The 24,319-nt window shown below is 45.2% G+C and overlaps 1 protein-coding gene across 1 annotated transcript in view; it reads left to right on the top strand.

The window, feature by feature from the left end:
• Window positions 1-243: 243 nt before the first annotated feature.
• The window catches only part of CNGA3 (cyclic nucleotide gated channel subunit alpha 3), a 43,155-nt gene continuing 19,079 nt past the window's right edge, over window positions 244-24,319 (top strand). Inside the window, exons 1-4 of the mRNA XM_087863334.1 lie at window positions 244-380; window positions 13,778-13,899; window positions 21,808-21,921; window positions 24,124-24,303. Of these exons, the coding sequence (XP_087719460.1) occupies window positions 13,814-13,899; window positions 21,808-21,921; window positions 24,124-24,303 (380 nt within the window). The 5' untranslated portion in view covers window positions 244-380; window positions 13,778-13,813. The remainder of the gene's footprint in view (window positions 381-13,777; window positions 13,900-21,807; window positions 21,922-24,123; window positions 24,304-24,319) is intronic.

The following is a 24,319-nucleotide window of genomic DNA, read 5'->3' as shown; positions in this document are numbered from 1 at the left end:
CATTCCTGGTAAAACACCCCAGCAAAGCGTCCAAGGTGGCTGCTTCCCGATTAGGAGAGGGTCCAGGGTTGAGAGGCAGACTTTCCTGTTATGTTGCTCCTGGCTCGCACCCTTTTCCCTTGGAAGGGATGCTGATACCATTGGGCGGCTTCTGCCTCTTCCAGGACCACCTTTGAGACTCCAGAGCCTCACCTGACTTTCCCAGAGAGCGAGAGAGCGGGAGGCACCAGACTCCTTCCGCGGTCAGCAGAGGAGGCTCCTGGGGCCGGAGCGTTGGGGAGGGAGGGAGTGAAACCAGAGCTGTTGCCCAGAACCCGGAGGGAGCGAGGAGGAGACGCTTTTTGTCAGAGGCTCATCGCAGAGAACTCAAACTTTAGCAGGTAAGGACTGTAGGGGCTCTTAAGCTGGGAGTTCCTGGGGCGCTGGGAGATGTACTGGGTCGCTGATTCCATTCAGCCAAGTGGTGGATTAAAGAAGTCAGCGCAGGGCAGTGGGGCTGCGAAGCACTAGTGCGGGCGTGGCGCTGTCCGCAGAAGAGAGAGGGGGAGAGAGAGAGAAAGGGGCAGAATCAAGGGCCCGCTCTGGCGTCTGTTCCCATCCCCGGCACACACACACCCCTCCAGCCGGGATCACAGGACAAAGCCGGCCCCTGTGCCCAAGTCCATCGCATCTCTTGTACTCACGTCTGGCAATCGCGCTGGGCAAGACGGGCTGAGCCGTCGGGGCAGGAGGCAGAAGGAGTTGGACTGGCTTCGACAAGGACAGGTAGGAGGTCTGGGCATGATACCACCTCAGGAACACCTCCCTAAGACACCCTGTAACCCAGAGGCCGGGCCCCACGCCTCCATGGCCGCCAGTCCTGGAAGAGCTCTTTGGCTGCCTCCTTTCTGTGGCTTCAGGTCAGGGACTAGCAGAGTGTCTCCGAGTCCATGCCGCACGTGGGGAAGTTGTATCCGTGGTCTGGAAGCAGCAGGAGCTAGGGAGATCAGCAGACCGGGGTCCAGGGACTGCCTCCGCTGGACCCTACTCTGCATTGGAGATCCAGAGACAGGTGGGCTGAGGAGGAGGTAAAGAGTTCAAATTATTTAGGGAAGTGAGCACAATTTCTCTTCTTTCTTCTTCTTTTTATTGATAAAATCATTATCCATGATCTTGGCCACTCTGGGCCTTGGGGCTTAGTGCTTAGGTATTGAGGAGAAGGGCAGCGGGCCCTCTGATCCCTTGCAATCCCCTAACCCGATAATCATACGGGCTTTCTGTCCTGGTCCTCAGGCTTTTCTCCCAGCTCAGCTCCCACCCCCCACTCACTATTCCCAAGGAGGCTGGGCTAGCCTTTCCTCACACTCTGTCTGTCCTGGCAATCCCCGACAATAGCTGGGGCTGGGTGACTGGGGAGATGGAGGATTGTTTCATTTTCCTCCCCTTGTACTTCCTCAATTCACAACTGCCCTACTTTATACTGTTGCTGAGATTTTAAGCTTTGTCATTCTAGAGTGGTTATCTCCGGCTAGACAAGAAATGTGGCTGAGGATGAAGGAGGGGAAGAGTAGAAAGGACCCGAAGCCCACCGCTGGGCCTCTGTCCGTGGGTCTGGTGCCTCCAACGGGCAATTTGCTTGCTCAGGACTCCCAGTGCGAGCTCTGCAACCTCTTGCCTGGAAACCAGAGAGCCCCACTGTGGACACTCCTCACCAAATCTTCCAGAGGGACAAACTGGGGTTGGCATGATCCTTGGTACCCCAAACTACTGGGCAGTGGTGCTCCCACCTGAGTTTGGGCTCTCTCCTGGACTGGGCTGTCTAGACCCTTAACTTTCTCTATGGACTGTCTGCCAGCACCATCCCCCACCCCCTGCCTCCCGCGGGACACACACACACACACACACACACACACACACAAACACACACACTTTCCTTCATAAAACCCAGTAATAATATAATTGTCTGGGAACAAAGTCACAAAATCCCTCAGTGAAAAATCATTGGAAGGGGCGGTGAAAAGTTGGGTCAAGAGAGGGGAGGTGACTACTATCACTGTTGCTCTCCATACAGGTCTTGTGTGCCAAAGTCTTGAAAATTCTACCAGGCCAGGGGACCCAGCTGGGATTTCACTGAGTTGGTGGGAGCTCCTTTGCTAGGAGTGGGGTCGTGGAAGACACAAACTGCCCTTACTGCACATGAATGCCCGAGCACATGCACTTTTCTTCTTCAGCCTCTGTTCAGCCATAAATGGGGTCCTTGCTGGGTGCGGGATGCCAGGAGAGGGTGAATGACTGGTCAGAGCAAGATCTCAATCACTTCAGCTGGGACTTTGGCCAGGACTGCATGTGCCCCTTGTCTTTGATGTATCCGTTTTTATGCCTTTTCTGTCCTCATTCACTATCTGCCAGCAGTTGCTGCGGCTGGTTAATAATGGAGTTGCCATGGTGACCAATCTCCCGTCGCCATGGTACCCAGGAGGTAAACAGTTGGAAGCTGCAGAGGCTCTTTGCTAGCTCCCCCAGATTGTGCACAGACTTCAGATTTCCTGGGGGAGTGTGGATGGCAATGACCAGGCTCTGTGAATAGCACCCCCCCACCCACACGCACACCCTGCCTATAGGCCTGTTCACCTGAAACCTTCTTTAATCCCTGCCAACCACTGTGCCCTCCAGGTTTAGATGGGTCAAGCTTTCACTTTCCATCCCCATTGCATTGAGGTCAAGGGGCAAATACTTTTCTCTCTGACCTAATTAATATTAGGTGCACACTACTCCAAAGTACAAATCACAAGGTTAAGTCCAGTGGGAGACAGAATTAATTAAACAAACACAGTCCATGCTCTCTGGACCTCACAGTGTTGTGTGATAGACAAGCCCTTATATTCACTGTCAGCTGGGCTCTGCTCTGGGCTGAAATAGAGGTAATGATAGTGCCCTGAAAGTAGAGAGAGGGGGAGTGACTGAGTCTCAGAGGAGGTCATACTCTAGTTGCAATTTGAAAGATGATAGGAATTTCAACTGGAGAAAAAGAGGAAAAACCTCTCTCTAGACAGACTAATGGGACCAGAGATGTGTGGACCAGTCAGAAGAGGATAGATCCTACTCTGGTAATGTACAGACTTGGAACCTCTCAGGGGCTAGCCCATCCATCACTTATGCAACATCTGAGGTTAGAGGGAATTGGGGGACCCTGCATCATGGGAGAGTCCACTGGCCAGAGCCTGTTATTCAGCCCTCACCTGGCCTGGAAGGGAGACTGAGAAATACAGGAAGTCCAAGGTGAGATTTGGGGAGCCTGTCAATAGGAGGGACAAGAAAATTTGCGGCACACTTAAGGAAAGCATGAGTAATTTGGTTTGAATGGAGCTTCCCTTTTAGGCTGATATGATCCAAGTTATGAAAAGTCTTGAATGTTAGTCTAAGTCTGCATGCTGGAGAAAATAGGAAACCTCTGGAAGTTTCTGAGTGACATGATTCAGACTACTTTTTAGAAAGATCCTGGTGTTAGTGCAGAAGATTCATTCATTCATTCATTCATTCATTCATTCATTCATTCCACACTCATTGAGCACCTCCTAAGTGCCACGCCTTGGATGCATTAAAGAGGTGAGGCCATTATTTCAAAAATACTGGGAAGGGAGGCCAGGACCCCCACCCTCACTCCATTTCTGAATTAATGAATGAATGATGGAAGGGAAAGAGGGGACAGATAGTTGGCAGTGCAACTAAGGGGACTTGGGGATTTGGGATCTGGGCAAGTGAGGGAGAAGTAGGAGTAGAGGCTCATCCTGGGTGAACAGCTGGCCTGGGTGTTCATGGTGTTAACAAAGACAGGGCTCCAGGGAGGAAGAGCATATCTGCGAGGAGTTGGGGTGCTGCCATTCTGGGTAGTTTAGTACCAGTGATGCTCTTCCCTGCCTGTACTGCATCCTCACGCATTGCACCCTGGACCTCATCTAGTCCCCACAGCACTTCGTTTGCTCTCCTTTGCAAGACTTCACACATTCCCTCTTGCATCATAACAATGCCATGTAGGGGCTAAACTCAAACAGGCTTTTGTTTTCTAGTTCTGCCACCGGGTGACTTTGAACAAGTTATTCAACCATTCTGAGTCTCAGTTTCTTCATGTGTAAATTGGAAGTAATAGTTATAATACCTCCTTCAGTGGGTTGTTGGGAGGAGTAAGTGAAGTAATTGGAGTGAATTCCTGAGCACAGCACCTGACGCACCAAGTGCTCAAAGTTAGATATGAACATCTTATTACTTTTCATAAGGACAGTGAATTACTTCTACAATCACATTCCCAAAATTAATTTTAAAAAAAGAACACTACCCCTGTGCCTGCACCTAGGCTAGGTAAAACATGCCCTTGGCTTGGGGAAGGAAGGGAGGTTCCTTGCCCATCCTTGTTGATCGTGTGTGTGTGTGTGTGTGTGTGTGTGTGTGTGTGTGTGTGTGTGCGCGTGTGTTGGGGGGGATGGAATTCTGAGGAGAGCATCTATAGGGCTGGCTTCAGAGATCTGGGTTCTCCAGCTCTAGCAACATCTGGAAAGCCATTTCAATCTCTTGGAATCTCAACCTGAGCAGCTGAATCTTATTGCAAAGCAGTCCCTTAGAAATCGAGTACACTTAGAGCAGAGGAAACCAGAGTCCCATTAATTCTGAGTCATCTCTGCAGAAGACTAAGACACTTTCTAGGCATGAGATAGGTCTCTGTCTGGTGGTTGAGTAACATAATTGATAATCTTGTTACAATTTCAGCGCTTTCTCTTTCACCCCAAATCTCTTCCTGTTCTTAGGAACAATGTTAATTTTTTTCTCAGACAGGAATTGAAAATCTGCAGCTGGCATATGCAAACTTTCCTCTGCTTGTGCTATAAAAATGCATAAAGTTCGGAAGAGAACTCTACCTCACAGCCATTCAGAGGTTTGCTTGGGAAAACAGACACAACAACCTTATCTTGGACTCCTCTCTATCTTGGTGTGGGGACATTCCTGGGTTTGCCTATCCTCCACTCCACAGAAAAGAGAGAACACAAATTCTGACCTCCATTTCCCCTCATTACCTGGAAACTCAGTCTGAGCACAACTGGACACACCCTCGTGGTCTAAGACCTGAGCTGCCCTTTTGGACTTTTACTGGACAGACGGAGGCAGCTTTGAATACCTACTGGTCCCAGAAATTGGCCTTGTTTCTTAAGTGGCGGGGTATTAACTTTGCAAGCCCTACAACGAAATTGCCTGCGATAGCACTGGCAGTGTGAAATGTGTGTCTTGAAACAGGGATAAGAACTTACCTCATAGGGTTATTGTGAGGATTAAATGAGTTCTGACTTGTGAAAAGCTGTAGAGCAGTGCCTGGCATAGTGCAAGCCCTCAAAAATGTGATCAAACTCATTATTAATGTGCTATTTTGATATTTCTCTCCTTTATTACACTTATATTTTGTGAGTTTCTTGTAGCAGATACTGTTAGTTTTGCATTTTAAAAGAAGTTTTGGTGGGAATGCAAGCTGGCACAGCCACTCTGGAAAACAGTATGGAGGTTCCTCAAGAAGGTAAAAATAGAGCTACCCTACGACCCAGTAATTGCACTTACTAGGTATTTACCCCAAAGATAAAGATGTTGTGATCTGAAGGGACACCTGCACCCCAATGTTTATAGCAGCAATGTTCACAATAGCCAAACTATGGAAAGAGCCCAGATGTCCATCGACATAGGAATGGATAAAGAAGATGTGGTTCATATATACAATGGAATATTACTCAGCCATTAGAAAGGATGAAATCTTACCATTTGCAAAAACATGGATGGAACTGGAGGGTATTATGTTGAGAGAAATAAGTCAATCAGAGAAAGCCAAAAATCATATAGTTTCACTCATATGTGGAATTAAAGAAAACAGAGGGTCAGAGGGGAAGGGAGGGAAAACTGGGAAGAAATCAGAGAGAGAAAAACACCATAACAGACTCTTAACTATAGGAAACAAACGGAGGGTTGCTGGAGGAAAGGGGGATGGGGGATGGGGTAACTGGGTGGTGGACATTAAGGGGAGCGTGTGATGTGATGAGCACCGGGTGTTATATGCAACTGATCAATTACTGAACTCTACATCTGAAACTAATGATGTACTATATGTTGGGTAATTGAATTTAAATTAAAAAAATAAAGAAGTTTTGATATTAGATTTAACTTGACTTCCTTAGACATAATTCACAGCCATAAAAGTCATCTATTATACATCTAGTATACAATTCAGCACTTTTTAGTAATATTCACAGTGGTGCAGTCATCACCACAACATAATTTTAAAACTTTCAGTACCACTGAAAGAAACCCTGTAGGTATTAGCAGTCATTTTTTTTTCTGGCCACCTCCCCCCACACGATCCCTTTCCCCCAGCAACCACTAATCCACTTTCTCTCTCAATGGATTTGCCTATTCCGGACATTTTATGTAAATGGAATCATACAACATGTGGCTTTTTGCATCCTGTGTCTTCTACTTAGCATGATGTTTTCAAGGTTCATCCATGCAGTAGCACGAGTCAGTATTTTACGCATTTCCATTGCCAAATCACATTCCACTATGTAGATACACCACATTTTGTTTATCCGGTTATCAGCTGATGGACATGTAGGTTGTTTCCACTTTTTGGCTATTAAAAATAATACTGCTATGCGTATTCATGTACAAGTTGTTACGTAGATGTATGTTTCCTTTTCTCTTATGTATATACTCAAGAGCAAAATTGCTGGGTCATATGACAACTACGTTTAGCATTTTGAGGAGCTGCCTGACTGTCTTCCAACATGGGAGCATCATGTACACTCCTACCAGTAGTGTGTGAGGTTTCCTGCTTCTCCATATCCTTGGCCAATGCTTGTTATTATCTGTATTTTTATTATAGCCATTGTAGTTGGTATGCAGTGGTATTTCATCAGGATTTTGATTTGCATTTCCCCATGACTAAATATGCTTATATTCACATGCTTGTTGACTATTTATGTATCTTCTTCAGAGACATGTCTACTCAAATCCTCTGCCCATTATTTAATTGGGCTGTCTTTTCATTATTGAGTTGTAATTTTATATATTCTGGGTACAAGACCTGTACCAATGTATGATTTAAAAATATTTTCTCCCATTCTGTGGGTTGACTTTTTACTTTCTTGGTGTTCTTTGATGCAGAGATTTTTTATTTTCATGAAGTAATCTATTTTTTTCTTTTTTAATTTGTTTTTGGTGTCATATCTAAGAAACCATTGCCTAACCTAAGGCCGTAAAGGTTTACTCCTGTGTTTTCTTCTAGGAATCCTATAATTTTAGCCCTTACTTGTAAGTCTGTGATCCATTTTGAGTTCCTGTTTGTATATGGTGTATAATATTTTGCCTGTGGATATTCAGTTTTCCTAGTAACATTTGTTGAGAAGACTGTTCTTTCTTCCATTAAATTATCTTGTTATCCTTGTCAAAAATTAATTGATCATAAAGGTGGGAGTTTATTTCTGGACTCTGAATTCTATTCCATTAATCTATATACCTATCCTTAAGTAGCACACCATCCTGATTACTGGAAATTTGTAATAAGATTTTGAAATCAGAAAGTGTGAGTTCTCCAACTTTGTCCTTGTTTTTCAAGATTTCAAGATTGTTTTGGCTATTTGGGGTTCCTTGAATTTCCATGTAAATTTAGTATCGTCTTGTCAATTTCTGCAAAAATTCCAGCAGGGATTTTGGTAAGGATTGCATTGAATCTGTAGATAATTTGAAGAGTATTGCCATATTAGTAATATTAATCCTCCCAATCTATGAGCAGTAAATATCTCTCCACTTGTTTGTATCTTCAATTTCTTTCAACAATGTCTTACAGTTTTCAGTGTACAAAACTTCAGTTTCCTTGGTTAAATTTCCTAGGTGTTTAATTCTCTTTTGCTGCTGTTAAAAATGGGATTGTTTTCTTAATTTCATTTTCCTATATTCACTGCTAGTGTATAGAAATATGATTGATTTCTGTAAGCTGATCTTGTATCCTACCATACCACTAAACTCATTTATTAATTCTAATAGTTTTTTAATGGATTCCTTAAGATTTCCTGTGTTCTAGATCATGTCATCTGCAAATAGAGATAGTTTTACTTTTTCTTTTCCAATCTGGATGCTTTTGTTTTTCTAATCTAATTGCCCTGGCTAGTAGTACAATGTTGCATGGTGGTGATAAGAGTGAATATCTTTGTCTTGTTCCTGATTTTAGGGGAAAGCGTTCAGTCTTTCACCATTAAGTATGATATTAGCTGTGGTTTTGTCATAGATGCCCTTTATCAGTTTAAGGAATTTCTGTTCTTATTTTGTTGATTGTTTTTATCCTGAAAATATGTTGGATTTTGTCATATGATTTTCTCAAGTCTATTGCATTCATCATATGGCTTTTGCCATTTAATTAATATGGTGTATTACATTGACTGATTTTGGATGTTAAATCAAGTTTGCATTCTTGGGAAGGATCTAGGTGTCATAATGTAATTTTCAAAGTGTCCTCTCATGTAAGTTCTGATACTCAAATTGTTTTTTTTTTAATTTTATTTATTTACTTGAGAGAGAGAGTGCAAGGGAGAGAGAACAAGTGGGGGAGAGGGGCAGAAGGAGAGGGAGAAGCAACCTGCACTGAGCAGGGAGACCAAGGTGCAGCTGAAGCCCAGTGTAGGGCTTGATCCCAGGACCCTGGGACCATGACACGAGCCAAAGGCAGATGCTTAACTGACTGAGCCACTCAGGCACCCCTCAAGTTGTTTTTATTTGTATTGTACCATGCCCAGAAAATTTTAACATTATATAGATTTTTCCTTTCTGTTTTTGAAGCTCTGGAATATTTTTATTTTATTTTATTTCTTCTAGTAAGATCACATTCACACACAAACTATGAGAGGACTGTCAGGCACAATATTTGCACTCTACGGTTTTTTCCATCATGAAACTCTTGGAATGGAAAGACCTTTAATAACCAACCGAGCCTTGGTTTTCAACTTTGTTCCACAGAGTTCCCTAAGGTGTTCTGTATACATTCTAAGGTTTTTTGATGTATTTTTCTCCAAATTTTAATATACTGGACACCATGGTCAAAATTAATTTCTATTCCACTGATTTTTTTAATTGAAGTATAGTTGATACACAATGTTACATTAGTTTCAGGTGTGCAACATAGTGATTTGATGACTTTATACATTGTGCTATACTCACCACAAATGTAATACCATCTGTCACCATACTATGCTATTACAGTACCATTGACTATATTCCCTATGCTTTACCTTTTATCCCCATGACTTATTCATTCCATTACTGGAAGCCTGTATCTCCCACTCCCCTTCACCCATTTTTGCCCCCCACCACAATCATCAGTTTTTCTCTGTATTTCTGGGTTTCTTTATGGGGTTTTTTTGTTTGTTTTTGATTCCACGTATAAGTTAAATCATATGATATTTGTCTCTGTCTTATTTAATTTAGCATAATACCCTCTAGGTCCATTCATGTTGTCACAAATGGCAAGATCTCTCCCTCTCTTTTTTAATTGTTGAGTATCTATTGGTGGACACTTAAGTTGTTTTTGTATCTTAGCTATTGTAAATAATGCTGCAGTGATCATAGAGGTGCACAGATCTTTTTGAATTAGTATTTCCACTTTAGGGAGGAGGTAAATACCCACTAACTGTCTTTATAAGTGTTTTCAAATACACTTAAATAAAATGCTACAAGTAAATGTTTTATTTGTTGAGTTTCTGTGAAAGATTTCATTTGCAATAAGTCCATGTCCACCATTGGATGAAGAAACCAAAATGCAAGGTTACTTGCCCAAATTGGAGGCTGAGCTAAGAGAATCCAGCTTTCCTTTCTCTCAGTACAGTGCCCTTGACCACCTATATTGTCTTTCCAATGCCATTTGCCTCAAACAAAAGGTATTTTACTAGTGTCTTCCCCCTATATAAACCTAGGAATGCTTGAAAACACAGCCTTCATCATCGCCTATAGTAATGTCTGTTCTGTTTCAAGTGTTTGTTCTGTGGGCTGGTTCACAGGTCTCAGAGTGATTAAGTGGCTTAGTATTGGATAGCTTCCTTTCATCCTGCAGTTTCCAGATGGGATAGGGGAAGAAGGGAGAGACAATTTGAAGTGTGCTTTAGAAAAAGTTCCAAGGCATGTAGGCCATAAGAGAGTTATTGGCTTATCTTTGGAGTTTAGTTTGACAAAGCAAGGCTGCCCAGCCTCACATTTACTGAGAATTTGCTGAGTACTTTTGCCCAGAGTGATGCTGAGAAAGTTGAGTTGTAGGGAACCGAAATGGATGAAACCCAGAGAGATATTACTTCTGAGAATATTGTAGATCCTAAATGGTAAAATTGATCTGTTTCAGCTGGAGAAAATAAAGGTCTGCACCCGGTGTGCCTGTCCGTCAGACTGTGGGGCTCTCTTCTGATTGGGGTTTCAGTCTTTTTGGCATGGTTTTGTATCTAGACTCTGTGCTTCACTAATGGGACCTGCCAGCCACTGGCTCCTAGGAATCATAACCAAAGACAATGATAATTCAGAAAATCCTCCAGTGGGTCAGAAGAGTACTCATCTTGGGCTCTTGACACCTCTTTATTGTCTCAGCTACATTTAGGGATTGGAAAATGATAATGTTTCAAATGACACAAATTGAACCAGGACTGGTTTTCACATTTAAGCCATAATAGAAAAAGACAGAGCATGGACAATATTTTTTTAGTATAAAGAGCTAGTCATCATAAGTAGGGACCAAGATTTTTTTCTTCAGAAGCACATTTTAGTTAAGAAGAAAGAGCTTTACATGTTTTGACCTCCTTTGTTGCCTGCTTGCTCTCTCCCTTATAAAGTTCCACCCATTTTTAAGTAAGATAGAAATGTTCAGTGTGACTCCTTCATGGAGCATTGTGAGAATCAAATGAGTTAATACACATTTAAAATGATTAGAACAGTACCAGGCAGAGAGTAAATGCTCAGTAAACATACAGTTGTTACTATTAGTGTCATTGTTGCAATTACTCACCTGTCCCTCCTCCATTTATGCCACCTGCTTTTTATTACCCACCATGTGTATATACACTGGTGTTTAGGAGGATAAGATATTTTTTAAGTAAAAGAAACAGTTCTTGCCTTCAAGTCTTTTGGAGTTAACAAAGGAATGAGAAAAGTATGAGAAACACTGGAGTGCAGATGAGCTGTATTAGATTCCTGGCCTCCTTAGGTGTCCAAGGCAAGAGTGATGGAGAAAGTTAAAATATGCACCAGAGCACAGAAATCACAATAAAATCCTTAAAGGTGCATAGCACAATGGCTAACACACAGTAAATGTTGAATAATGTCGAATAAATACTGTGATCACCACTCACCTGAGAAGCCTCCTCAGACCTCTGTGGTCCCTGAGGCAGAATTAGTGCCTCCCCCCTTCCACATTGCTCCCCACCATGCTTCGACCTCTATTTCTACACCTCTGTATCCTACCCACACCCCCCCCCCATTTCCATTCCTGTTTCCCCCAAGCACTTTTGTGCTTTCAAAGACAGAGAACTGTCTTCTTCATCTTCATAATCTTTGGAGCCAGGCACCATGTCTGGGATGTGGAAGGAGTCAATAAGTGTGTTTGGGGGTGGGGGGCAGGGGGAGAAAACATTCTGGATTTAGTACTGCCGTAAAGAAAACGGAAATTGTCTGAAACGATATGTTGTTAGTTCCCCAGTCAAGCCCTAGAAAACTCACATTCATTTGAGACATGCTCACAAACCATTCTTAGACTCACGCCTAGGATCCACTTCAAGGTCACCCTGGTAGTTGGCAGGATACATCTTCTTCCTGTGCTTGAAAATTAAAATTATATTTCTGCATTTCTAATCTTCTACAGTGGGTGTGATAAACAAAACAAACCACTACGTGGACTTCAGGGTCAGACAGACCCAAGCCTGCAAAACCAGCGTCACTATTACCTCTTGGGGCTCCTGAGGATTAATGAGTAGTGGATATGCAAGGGCCTCGCACTCAGGGGGCCCTGGCTGGATGGCAGGTTTCATTTTCAACAGCTGCCTCAGGATCATTGACTGTAATTTCATGATCTCATTTGTGAGTTCTCCCAGAATTTGTCTGGGCTAGGAAATGTGAAAATTCATAGGGCAGTTGGGGAATCACTTAGGATGTCAAGACTTAAAAACTGGTAAATAAGAGGAAAGAATTGTTTATCTTGCCTTTCCTGTATGAATAGTACCACTGAAGAGCCAAATAATAAGTAAAATTTTATTTAAGACTATATCAGCTAATTGGTAGAGAAGAAATGATAGAATATCACCAATTTGCAACTCGTAATGAAATGATAGGTCCAGGCAATGATCATCAGTGGGTGCTAAAATCACCCAAAGAAATATTCTTGAAAAAAAATTGAACCCCAGTTTGACCACACCTCTGAGTACAACAGCCAATTTACAGAAAACATTGTTGATTTGGAATTGGCAAAAATCCATACTATAGTAAACTCTGGAGTACAATTATGTTTCTTCCACAAAGAGAAAGAAGAGAAACGCAGCAAAAACCTTAGATTAGGGGCACCTGGGAGGCTCAGTCAGTTAAGTGTCTGACTCTTGGTTTTGGCTCAGGTCATGATCTCATGCGTTGTGAGATCAAGCCCCGCACCACTGGGCTGTATGCTCAGATTGGGATGGGGGGAACTGTTGAAGATTCTCTCCCTCTGCACCCTTCCCCCTTCCCCCTTCCCCCAAACCCGCACACATGAGCATCTCTCTCCCTCTAAAATAAATCAATCTTAAAAAAAAAAAAACACTTTAGATTAAAAAATGCCAGTCAGCCCATCAGAATATGTGGACCTGGTTTGGATCCTGATTTTTAATTTTTTAAAAAAGACAACTATTATGATGTTTATGAACAATTGGGAAAACAAGATCTTCTGACTTATCTTAAACTAACATTTCCCTTTAATCACACACATTTTCCCCTGTCCTACCTGTCAGGGGCCTAAGTCAGGAGTACACATAACCCACCTACCATTTGAAATAGCCTCTGTGCTCACATCAGCTTTCTTTCCTCATCAGTCTTGGGGGCACCTTCCAATGTTTGCTGAAGGGAGAGTATTCACTGTCTGATTTCTAGCCCTAGGATCATGCCATCAACAGGTTTTACCTATCTCTTTGCTTGAACAAGATACTTAACGTCTCTGAGTCTTAATTTAGTCATCTTTAAGTGGGGATAAAAATTGTAAATATCTGATGACATTATTATGAAAATTAAATGGGATGGCATGTGTTTTGAGTATAACAACACATTGGAAAGGTTTTTATGAATGTCAAGTATTGTTTTTTTTATGCTTTGTTTTAAAATGGGATTTGGGAGAGCTACTAAAACATGTGCAAAATTATAAAATAAAAATAAGTAAGTGAGAAAACCAGAGTCAAGAGGAACATCATATCATTCCACAGAATCATGAGGATTTTAGCTTTCTTATATCAAGTACCAACTTCGTTGGCTAGATCAGCATTTAACTTTGAGCAGCTCTTTGGCATGGCAGCATTCACAAAGCAGTGCAAGACCTTGCTTGTGCTTCAGGCTGGGAAGAAAAACCCAAAGATACCCAACTAAAACACAGCATAGCTGGAACTATGGGAGAAATGGAAGAGGATATGTGTGCCAGGGCTTGCCCAGGGAAAGAGCCCTTACCTACAACGAGTTGGGTGTGTAGCTGCTTCCCCGTCCTGATGTGATCTGCTTTGTGTTCACGTTTCAGCAAACACCTTGGGGCTGAACGTGACAAAGCAAGAAGATGGCCAAGATTAACACGCAATTCTCCCACCCTGCGGTAAGGACCACGGACAGAGATCTAGACCACGTTGAAAATGGCCTCAGCAGGTAAGATGGACTTTCCATTTTATGCCCATAAAATGAGTTGCTTCCATAGCTATCTAGGCTGTGGGGTAAACAGTGCCTTAGCCTGTGGCCAACCACAGGTTGGAGGGTGCTGGCTCTTCACAGTGCTCCTTCTGACTTCACTTATTTCATCTCACTTAAGCTTCACAACCCACTGAAGTAGATTTTTATTCTCATTTTAGAGAGGTGGAAAAGGAGGCTCAAAATGTTATGTAATTCCTAAAAGGTAACAAAATGAAGATTCAAATGCAGCAAATTAAATTTTACAGTAAAAACTTCTCCAAACTTCCTTACTTTCCCATGTACACCTCAGACATTTACTGGACTCTGTGCATCAGCCATTGTCCTGGGCGCTAGGAATGTAGTACAAATCAGATACCCTGTCTCTCGCTTCCAGTGGAAGGTCAGGATTCATGCTGTGCTCATGGTCTGCAGGGAGTGGGCTGTGCCTTGCCAGTGCCCCATCAATGACATCCCCGCACAGGCAGCCATAAGGAAATCTGGGCCTTGAGTCCTACTTCTAGCCCTGTTCGTAGTTTACTAGTAGACTGGGGAAAACCCACTTAATTTCTCCATGCCTCAATTTCTCCAACTGCAAAATGGAGCAGCTTCTTTTCCAAACTCCTGGCACAATGGTGAGGAAGTGGGAGTGTACCTGTTTGGTGCAAATGGACTTACATTTTTATGTTTCTTAAATTCTCAAACAGTTGATTGAGTTGAACCATGAGAAACTTTATTTCCTGTATTTATGTTATTGTTGTCCTATATATATAACACTGAAAACTTCCCCCTCCCATGAAAACTTCTCACTCCCATGGTAACTTCATATTATCCAATGATCATTAAGTGCAATGATAGTCCCTCAGTGCTCACATCCCTGGTACTGGGCCCTCATCCACCATTTCTCCTCAGTTACTAATGTAGATCACCTCTTCTTTCAGATGCACATTTGTTTGTTTGTTTTTTCTGTCTAGATTCTTGGTCCCACTCCTTAGCTAACCCTGCTCATGAGTGATGGACAACAATTTCCAAAGAGATTGTGTCTCTGTCACGACAAATTTATGTAGTCCTAGGACCCCACCTTTGGGGATTCAGGCAAAGGGAGGAATATCTCAAAGCATCCCAACAGATATTTATTGCCTCCAATCATTTTAACATGGTGCTAGAGCCCCAGGAATTTTTCATATGACTCAGGGCCATCAGAAATTCTCATTCTGCTCAAATTTCTCCCTCCTAACTGGACTACTGTCGATACCTGTGTCCCACCACTGGGGACTTATTCCTTTAAGTTAAGTCATTGCCCCTAATTTAAAAGAAAAAAAAAAGAACAATCTTAGGACAGAAATCTGCTATTAAGGCTTTGGTATGCATGAATAGCTTCTTTTTCACATCTGTGCTAATAAACCTCTTGGGGCAGGGTGTTCAAAGAAGATAGGGGTGGAGGGGAGAATAGGTCCACACATGGGGCACAGCAGTAAAATGAAGCTCCCTGGGCAGCACTGGGCTCCTGAGACCTTGGGCCCAATGGGAGAAGGACAGAAGCTGTTAGGATCAAGAAGAATTTGAAGCAAAATGGAACTTTCCCCCATTGCTTGTTTTTGTCTTGAGTGGGACAGCATCAGAGCATCTCATGGAACTTCCAGACTCCCTGGGGCTGAGAACAACAGGGACTTAGTCTGTCTCTTTATGGTTAGATACTCGAGAAAAGGCAGGCCCCATTGATGGGCTGGGGCTCCTGCCCAGAATGCCTGCTTGACCAGACACCACCATGGTCCAGCTCTGCCTGATTTGTCCTGACTCTACCTCAGCCAGTGGCCTACAATCCCAGCCTGAGGTGTGGGCTATTCAAGAGAGCTCACAGGGTCTCCTGGAAGATGACCCTTTGTGAAATAAATTGCTAGCTCAATTTATTTAAGTTGCTAGCTCAATTTAAGCCACATGGACCCCAGCGATGGGCCTCTGGCTCCCAAGAGACTCTCTGTGGGCTCACACTGGGTTTATGCACACTAGGAGGGTTGGACAGCCACATAGAGGCTCTGAATCGATGCCCTTCAACAATGCTATTTACCATCTTCATGGATAGGAAAAAGCCCTTCACTCTCCCTCCTATCCCCCATCCCTGGAGCAGCGTGATAACAAACAGGCTCAGGGTCAGGCTGGCTGAATTTGAGCATTGGCTCTGCAACTGACCAGCTCTGAAAAGTTGTGCAACTTCTCCAGGCTGCTCCTTCCTCATCTGCATAGTGGACTAGTACTGACCTCGGAGGGCCGTAGTGAGGTTAAAACAGGTGAAAGCTCTCAGCACAGTCCCAGCTGTGTAGAAAGTGTTCAGTCAGTGCCCACTGTCAGTCTTGGAAATGAGTCCCCCTCCTGTGGGCCTTCCCTCATGTTCCAGGCTGGAAGACTTCTCCTCCTCTGAACTCAGCTCCAGCTGTCCTGACATCTGGATTTGGCCATTTCCTGCCTGTGACCAAGTCATGCTTTCTCAGCCTGACCACTAGTCTGGTCTCACTGAGTCTCACTTGGGGTGTTGCCCAACCACTCCCGTGGTAAAAGCTTATTGACAGATTAATACAAAATCCCATGGAGACACTATGGAGGTTTTAAAAGGAGAGAGAAAAAGAATGCTTTCTTCATGAGACAGATGTTTGCTTTATCTTATGGAGGCAGGACTGAGTTAACAGATGGAAGTTTCTAGAATGGGTTCCTTGGCGATACCAAGGATTGAGCATGTGTGTTCAGGCTGGGGGATGGAAGAGCCTTGGGCCAGAGACCAGGTCCAGGCCCCTCCTCTGCTTCCCAGCACAGCCTAACATCTGTCTAAATATAAACTAGTTTTCCCTAGAAATTCATTTGAACAGGGACTTTGGCACGTACACATAAAAATTTTAAAGTTTCAAATCACTATTTTAGGGAAGGAAACAGTGTTTGAACAAATCATAGATCCTTGCTTTAAAACTCAAATCCAGGGGGGTGGGAGACTGGGGTAGGCCAGCGATGGGTATTAAGGAGGGCACGTATTGCATGGTGCACTGGGTGTTATACACAACTAATGAATCATGGAACATTGCATCAAAAACTAAGGATATACTGTATGGTGACTAACATAACATAGTAAAAGATTATTATAAAATAATAATAATAATAAAAATAATAATAAAACAAATTCTTTGGGGGGCACTTGGAAGTTCACTTGGTAGAGCATGCGACTCTTGATCTCAGGGTCATGAGTTCAAGCCCCATGTTGGGTGTAGAGATTACTTAAATAAACTTTTAAAAAATAATAAAAAACAAAATTCAAATTTTTTTAGAAAGCATGTGCGAGAAATAGTTGTGTTTGTCCTTAAATATTAATCATTCTTTGTCCTCAATGATATCAAGAAACTGTGCTGGAAACCTGTGTGTCACTGTGACCCTTTGCTGAATGCCCCTAGGAGGGAGGAGCTATCATGTCCCCATCCCCTGAGACATCCCTGTCCCCAAATCTTTCACCAAATTGGAGAGCCAGGTTTCTGTTTCTCCTTTTTTTTTTTTTAAGATTTTATTTATTTATTCAACAGAGATAGAGACAGCCAGTGAGAGAGGTAACACAAGCAGGGGGAGTGGGAGAGGAAGAAGCAGGCTCATAGCAGAGGAGCCTGATGTGGGGCTCGATCCCGTAACGCCGGGATCACGCCCTGAGCCGAAGGCAGACGCTTAACCGCTGTGCCACCCACATGCCCCTCTGTTTCTCCTTTTTTAAATTATTGGGATCACTTTCCTAGTGACAAACCATAAGGATGGATGAAAAGATTTCATTTGCACAAAAAAGTCAAAATGCTGGAAATACCAGAAATAAAAATGGCTTGAATTTTTCTTTGCTATTTAGATCTGTTTAGTTGACTTGATTATTTAAGAGCGGTCTGGCATATTTGAAAAGATAATGCAGTAGGGAAAGACTTCAGAATCTGCGACAGAGAATTACCATGAGGACTGAGTGCACCTCAAATCTCAGATCAATCTCCTGGTGTAGCTATTTTAGGCAAGCTTTGGGGCATAGGGGTTTGTGTCCTACCAAAGAGAAGCCTTCTTTGTGCTGCTCTCCGAGCAGAGCCCAAAGCAATTATCACCAAAGAACACCATTTTCAGCCTGCTTCCCCAGACTGAAGACAAGTTCCCTGGTCACCTGCGGCCAAAGACAGTGCGGGTGGGTCATTCAAGTTCCTCAGAGCTGGAGAGGAGGAAAAGAAAAACAAGGTATCATCTTCGCCACCCTTGCTCTCAAAGGTTTGTTTACTCTTTCATCTCCAAAGTCACCAGAGGAAGACACCAGGTGCTCTGCAAAGTGCAAAGCTGACGACAAGTTGCAGTTCTGATGAGCACCCCTGTCTTCTCCCAGTGGGAGGGGAAACCTTCACCTCACAGACACAAACTTCCTCTTTATAAGAAAACTTAGAAGATGTGCATCGCAAGTTGAAAATTACCTTCTCTTTCGAAAACAGTCACATCGTTGGGTTGTGATGGCTGCCCTTGTTCTTGCTAATTGCCAACTTCACAGAGCTCCTTCCTGCAAAGGCGTCATCACTGTCCTGCCACCTACAGTCGGAGCTGGCAAGCGGGGGGCAGCTTCCGGGTTGTCCTGGTCCTAGACCCCTCTGCCAGCTCCTGGCAGGACGAGGCCTGGCCCCCGGTCTCTCTTGCCTCTATATTCCTCTGGGAGGTTCTGGATCCCCATTCTTCCACTGGTTGCCAGAGTGGCTCCCCTTTTCTCAGTACCTGTGGGTCCTTGGGGACTCAAAGTGTTACCTCAGGCATCTGGCTCTTCTCTCTTCCCATCTCCTCTTCCATCTGCTTGGTAAAATCAGTTTCTCTGAGGAATAACTAACTGGGTTGACTATTTAAATACCCCCACATGTTGAACAAGACTCGGGAGCTAGAAGACATCAGAGAATTTCAAGCATCAAAAAAAAAAAAAAAAAAAAAACAAGTGGGGAGATGGGTCAAAAAGAATAGGCCCCCTTGGGTCCCTTGAACTTACTTCCTAGAAGACTTTCCCTATTCTTCATAGTGAAATGTGCATTTTCTGGACTTGGCTGTTTGAACAATACTTAAGTTGGTATAAAATCACCAGCTTTTCCTTTACTTCCTTTTTGAAGACTACGAAACTTCGGGTCACGTACCTAGCTAATAGATGTTAGGGTTAGGGATTCGAACCCATGCCTCCTGGCTCCCCACTCTGCCGCCTACCCTTCAAGCAAGTGTCCTAGGTCCAGCCCCCACATGGGAGCCCTCACCGCTGCCAGGAGCAGGCCTGCTTTGGAATCTGGGGGGCATTTTGTCCTCACATCCTCATCAGCTCTGATGGCATTGATTCCTTTGCTACTAATGCAGATAAATCTGTTCTCAGGATGTGCCCTCACGTAATTAACAGAAAGCAGACTGGGCAGAAATGCTGGGCCGACTTCTTGGTGCCCAGATCTCCCTAAGGAAGTGCTGGTGGGGACAGAACACCTTCACCCTTGGGATTGCCTCCGGATCTTCCGGGCACACATGCCGTGACGGAGCTGCAGCCCAGCTGTTGGTTGCTGCTCCCCTCACCCCACCACATGCCAGCTGCTAGGATCCAGGGACTAGAGATGTGGACTCACTCACTTGCCCCACTCTCCCTCCTCTGGGAACTGCCCCGGGGGCCTTGGAATGTGCATTCCACATTCTTAGTATGCTGATTATTAGAAAGGCAAGGGGATCAGAGCTTCCTAACTGCAGGGAGACTTCTGTCAGGGTTTTTCATGTGTCGCAGGATGAAACATCAGTGGTCTTTTAGGGGTAGAGAGGGAGAATTCAAGTAGATGGTTTGAAAATAAAGAACCATGCCCACACAGTATAGCCAGGTGGACCAGAGCCGTGTCTCTAGTGGCATGCCACAGGGCTCAGTCCTCAGCCATGTCCTAGTAAACTTTTGCTTTAATCAGTGCCATATATGAAAATACAGAGAGCAGACAGAGTGGATGATGAGAGTAGACTTTGACGTGGGATGGAATGACGTTCAAACCTCAGCTTTGCCACTCGGCCGGATGATCTTGGGGAAGTTATTCAACGTCTCTGAACCTCAGTTTTCTGTCTTATTGGATGGTTTTGTGGATTAAATGATAAGATCTATGTGCCTGGCATATAGTAAACTCTCGGTAAATGGCCTGTGGTTTGTGTATTGCATGTGAACAAGATGGAGTTGGGAGGAAAGGTTAGCATGGCACCACTGCATACCAAGGGTCCCAAAACATCAAGTGGCTCAGATAAATGGAAAGGTCCAGAACTTACTTCCAACAAATCAATTGTACATGCACAAGATAGGACCTTCTGGCTTAGCAGCAGCCTGTGTTACAGGACTTTGGGTTGAGCTGATGGTAGTTGGTGATGGTAACACCAAACGCACACAAGGTCACAAACCTACAGTGACCTCTGGCTTGGGGTCCAGTCACAGCAGAGTGGTCTCAGTCTCCTTGCCCAGCCAGGCAGGAATGCAGGAACCTGCTCACAGGAGCATGACCGTGACGGGGAAGAGCCTTGAACCTGGTCGGGCGTGGCTGGGTGAGCTGGGGGCTTCCAGCCTGCAGACACAGATGTGGCGCAGGTGTGAGAGCTGTCCCTTTGTGTCCCATCTACATGAAGAGAAGATGAAGTGGCCCGCCTCTGTGTAGTTCCAGCACAAAACGGAGCCTTGGCCTGAGGAAACTGAGGGAGGGAAGAACCCACTACAGAGATGGCCCGGCCGGGCCATGGGACGGTCGTGAGCGCCCTGCGGCTGGAGATGGCAAGGAGGTTGTGGAAAGAGGAGTCAGCAGATCTGCGGCTGGGATTCAGGACTCTGCCTTCTAATCCCTCACCAAGGAGAGAGAGAGCCTTCTCCTGACATTAATTATTGCTTACTTCCTCAACTGTGTTGCCACCTTGTTAAGAAGGCTGATTAGGTTGGAATAGGTCACGTGATGGAATTAATTTGTCCTGCCTGGGCTCTTCAAGACTCATAGAATGAAGTGCAAATCCCTAGAGGCCAATGCCTGGATGGCTTTTAATCAAGCTGATCAAATTTTCAGCCCTAGGAGATTTTAAAAGACAGGGAACGAAAGCAAAATATGCCCGAACACATTGGTCTGATTCCGGGCAGTTCCACAAACACCAAGGCTCTGCTGATGTGACTGGTGCTCGCATTGAGCTGTGGGCCCCTGTCCTATGTGTGCCCCTGCTTTTCACCGTGAACTAGACAGGTGAGGTCACTTGCCCAGTCTCCCACTGCAGGGGACAGAGGTTAGGGTTTGACAAAAGGGCCCAGGAGAAATGAATTGTCATGCGAAAGCACTGTACAAAAGCACGTGGAGGGCTAGGCCAACTCCCTCCGATATTCTAGGACACCCCTTTTAATCAAATACCGAATGGGCTCCTGGGAAGGCTGCTGGCCGAGCACAAAATACCTGCCCAGATAGTGTGACTGTGGCGTACACACGTCTGGCCTTAGCAGATAGGATTTCAGTATACAGAGATGTGTTTGAACCAAAATTCTTGTTCTGGAATCACTGCATAGAAGCAGCTGCGGCGGCTCCTGATGGCAGGTCCTGGGACACCCCCGCCAGGAGCTCAGATGAGGACCGTGTGCTGTGGGCCTGCCCCCCTTAACTCCACGGGCAGTGGCTGGACAGGCTACCTTCCGCAGTCAGGCTTGCTGTAAAGGAAAGGCCACGTCGAGCCTAAAAGCTGGGATCTGCTGGATCCTGCTGGAGCACGGACTGACAGAGTGAAGACCGGGGCCGGCGGCTTTCTTCATTAAGCAGGACATCTGGCCAGCTCATCCCTGAGTGTGTCCAGGAGGAGATGAGCTTGAAATCAATTTAGCCTGCTGCATATTTGATTTCCTAGGGTCCACTCGCCGAGCGAGGAGACGTCGTCAGAACTGCAGCAGGAGATCGCCATGGAGACCAGAGGACTGGCGGAGTCCAGGCAAAGCTCCTACACCAGCCAGGGGCCCGCCAGGTAACCGACCAGGCTCAGTGCTCACCTTGGGAAGAGGGAGACCGAGGCAGGAGGAAGGTAGATGAGTCTCAGGAAGAGATGGGGGCAGGGGGCGGTGGTGGAGGTGGAGTTGAAGATTTGGAGAAGAAAAGGGGCAGGAGAAGAGCAGTCAGAAATCTATCCCTGAGTAATACTGTCTCAGGTCAAGCGTTCCAAGCCGAGAAAAACCTAAGACAAACTGCTGTTATCTGAAATTGCTTTCATAGAAAATGATATTGAAGTACTTGCCCGAGTCTGGAAGAATTTAGGAAAAAGCCAACCAGGAAGGGTTCCCAAAAGAATTGAAAACAAGACCAGCCAGCCTCAGGAGAGCACTGGTGGACCTCGGTGGCACTCAGATGGCCCTAGGGGCAGTGTCGGCGACAGCCTCTGGCAGGTCCTCTTGGGTGCATGTCTAGACTTCATAGCTCCCGTCCTTGCAAAAGGATTTGCAAGATTATCCAGGCTCTGAGCCGGTATCTGCACTCGGGCTCCGAGAGCTGTGCCACCTTGAAGAAGTCATCTTACCTTTCCAGATCTCATCTGGAGACGCGTGGAACAACGTGAGGCCGGCATCAGAACCAAGTGCTGACTCACGACAGGTGCTCAGCAAACATGGGGCTTGTTATTTCCTTCCACCAATTTTTTTTTTCTTTTACCAATGCTGTAGTTTTATAGTCACGTGTTCTACAGTTTTTGCTTAAGATTATTGCAAAAATTAATTCCTCTAGTTATTCTTCGTATTTCTCATTGTGGAGGAATATTTCTTTCATTAGCCCCTCGTAGCTGGGCATTTCCATGATTTCCAGTGTTTTTGTCTTGCTAATAAAATGCTGTCTTGAGGCTCAGTGATTGCAAGGCAGAGGACACCGTCACACCAGCTCATATTGAAAGGCCTGGGGGAGGGCTGAGGCAGGAGGCCGGCACAAGCTCAGACAGAGCACCTCATGGGAAGGGAGCCAATGGGGCTCATGAGAGGGAAGTAGGGGAGGCACCTGCCCTCTTCCTCTCTTTTTCTCCTGGAGTGTCATGATCTTTCTGACTTTTGTTTTTTTCTGCATGTCTCCTCTGTTTCTGGCTTTCTCTGTTCACACATCGGCAGGCACAGCTGAAAATGGCCTTTGTTATATGATCTTGAGTTGAAACACCCAACCCCATCTTGGAGTGGTTTTTAGTTCAGAGGCTCGAGTGACTCTGTGGGTGTCTTGTCCATTCCCAGGCCTGTCGGCTGAAGCTGGAGTGGGGAGCGTGACCTGGGTTCCAGCCCCTCCACAGCGGGAGGATGGGGGCGGGAGGAATGTCCAGAGCAGAGAGGCTGGGCTGGGTGGGCACCTCCACGTCTGTCTGCCGCAGTGGCTGTCAACATCCCTGTGCGTGGAATGTCTTCTTGCTTTAACTTATTCTCTGAGGCAAAGTTCCCAAGTGTGTGATTAGGGTCAAGGCAGGTGACAGCTCAGGACCTTGTTCTAGGTTGCTCAGAATTTTTTTGATCGAGAACAGTGGCATGCGCTGTAGGTGCCAAGTCAGGACACCCAGAGGTCAGGCTCTCTTCTCATTCCCCTCTGGAAGAGATGGGGAAGGCTTCTCACGGAAAGCTGGAGCTGAGGCGGGCTCTGAGGATGTGGTGTGACTGGTCTCAGGTGCTCGCGGCCCTGGCTCCGGGAGACAGGCCAGAGCAACTTGCAAGGGAACTTACGCACCAGCCTGGGGAAGAAACAAGAGTTTGCATAACAAACAATAAGACAAGGGTTAGGGAAAAAAATCTAAGTTGTATCTGAGTATTTGCTCCTTTAAACCTTGTTCTAAATTTTATCACCATTTTCAAATTGGACTTTTTTCCTATTCCTATGCTTACCGGTCATAACAAAGAGCCCTACGAAAGGAATAATAGGCAGAAAAGCTGCTAATGCCCCCATTTGAACGATCATGCCTTTGGCAGAGTCCAAGTATTAAAAGGACAAAGTTAGAATGAAAACAATGTCCCTTATCTAGAAAGCTCTGCCTCAGACTGCAGGTGATGGAGGAGAAGGGAGTAAGACCCCGGCAGAGTGGAGAAGCACACCTGAACCCAGGATCTCCGGGACCCATGTCCTGCCACTCATCTCTGCTTCCGCCGCAGCCCTGGGAAAGAGGGCTTTCCATCTCCTTCGTCTCTGCACTGGCTCCCTGTCCATGTCCTTCTAGGATGTCTCGCCTGTTCATCTCACTGCGAGCATGGGCCACCAGGCACTTACACCATGAGGCCCAGAGAACAGACTCCTTCCTGGAGCGTTTCCGCGGAGGTGAGCTCAAGGAGGTGTGCAGCCGAGAAAGCAATGCCCAACCAAATGCGGGCAGCCAGGAGCCACCAGATGGAGGCAGAAGGTAAGGAAGGGATGAG

The sequence above is a fragment of the Ursus americanus genome, chromosome 7 (assembly GCF_024610735.1).
Source record: "Ursus americanus isolate L20-20 chromosome 7, mUrsAme1.1.p, whole genome shotgun sequence".
Lineage (NCBI taxonomy): Eukaryota > Metazoa > Chordata > Mammalia > Carnivora > Ursidae > Ursus > Ursus americanus.
Note: the sequence above shows the minus strand (reverse complement) of the source record. Positions and strands in the feature narration are given on the sequence as shown.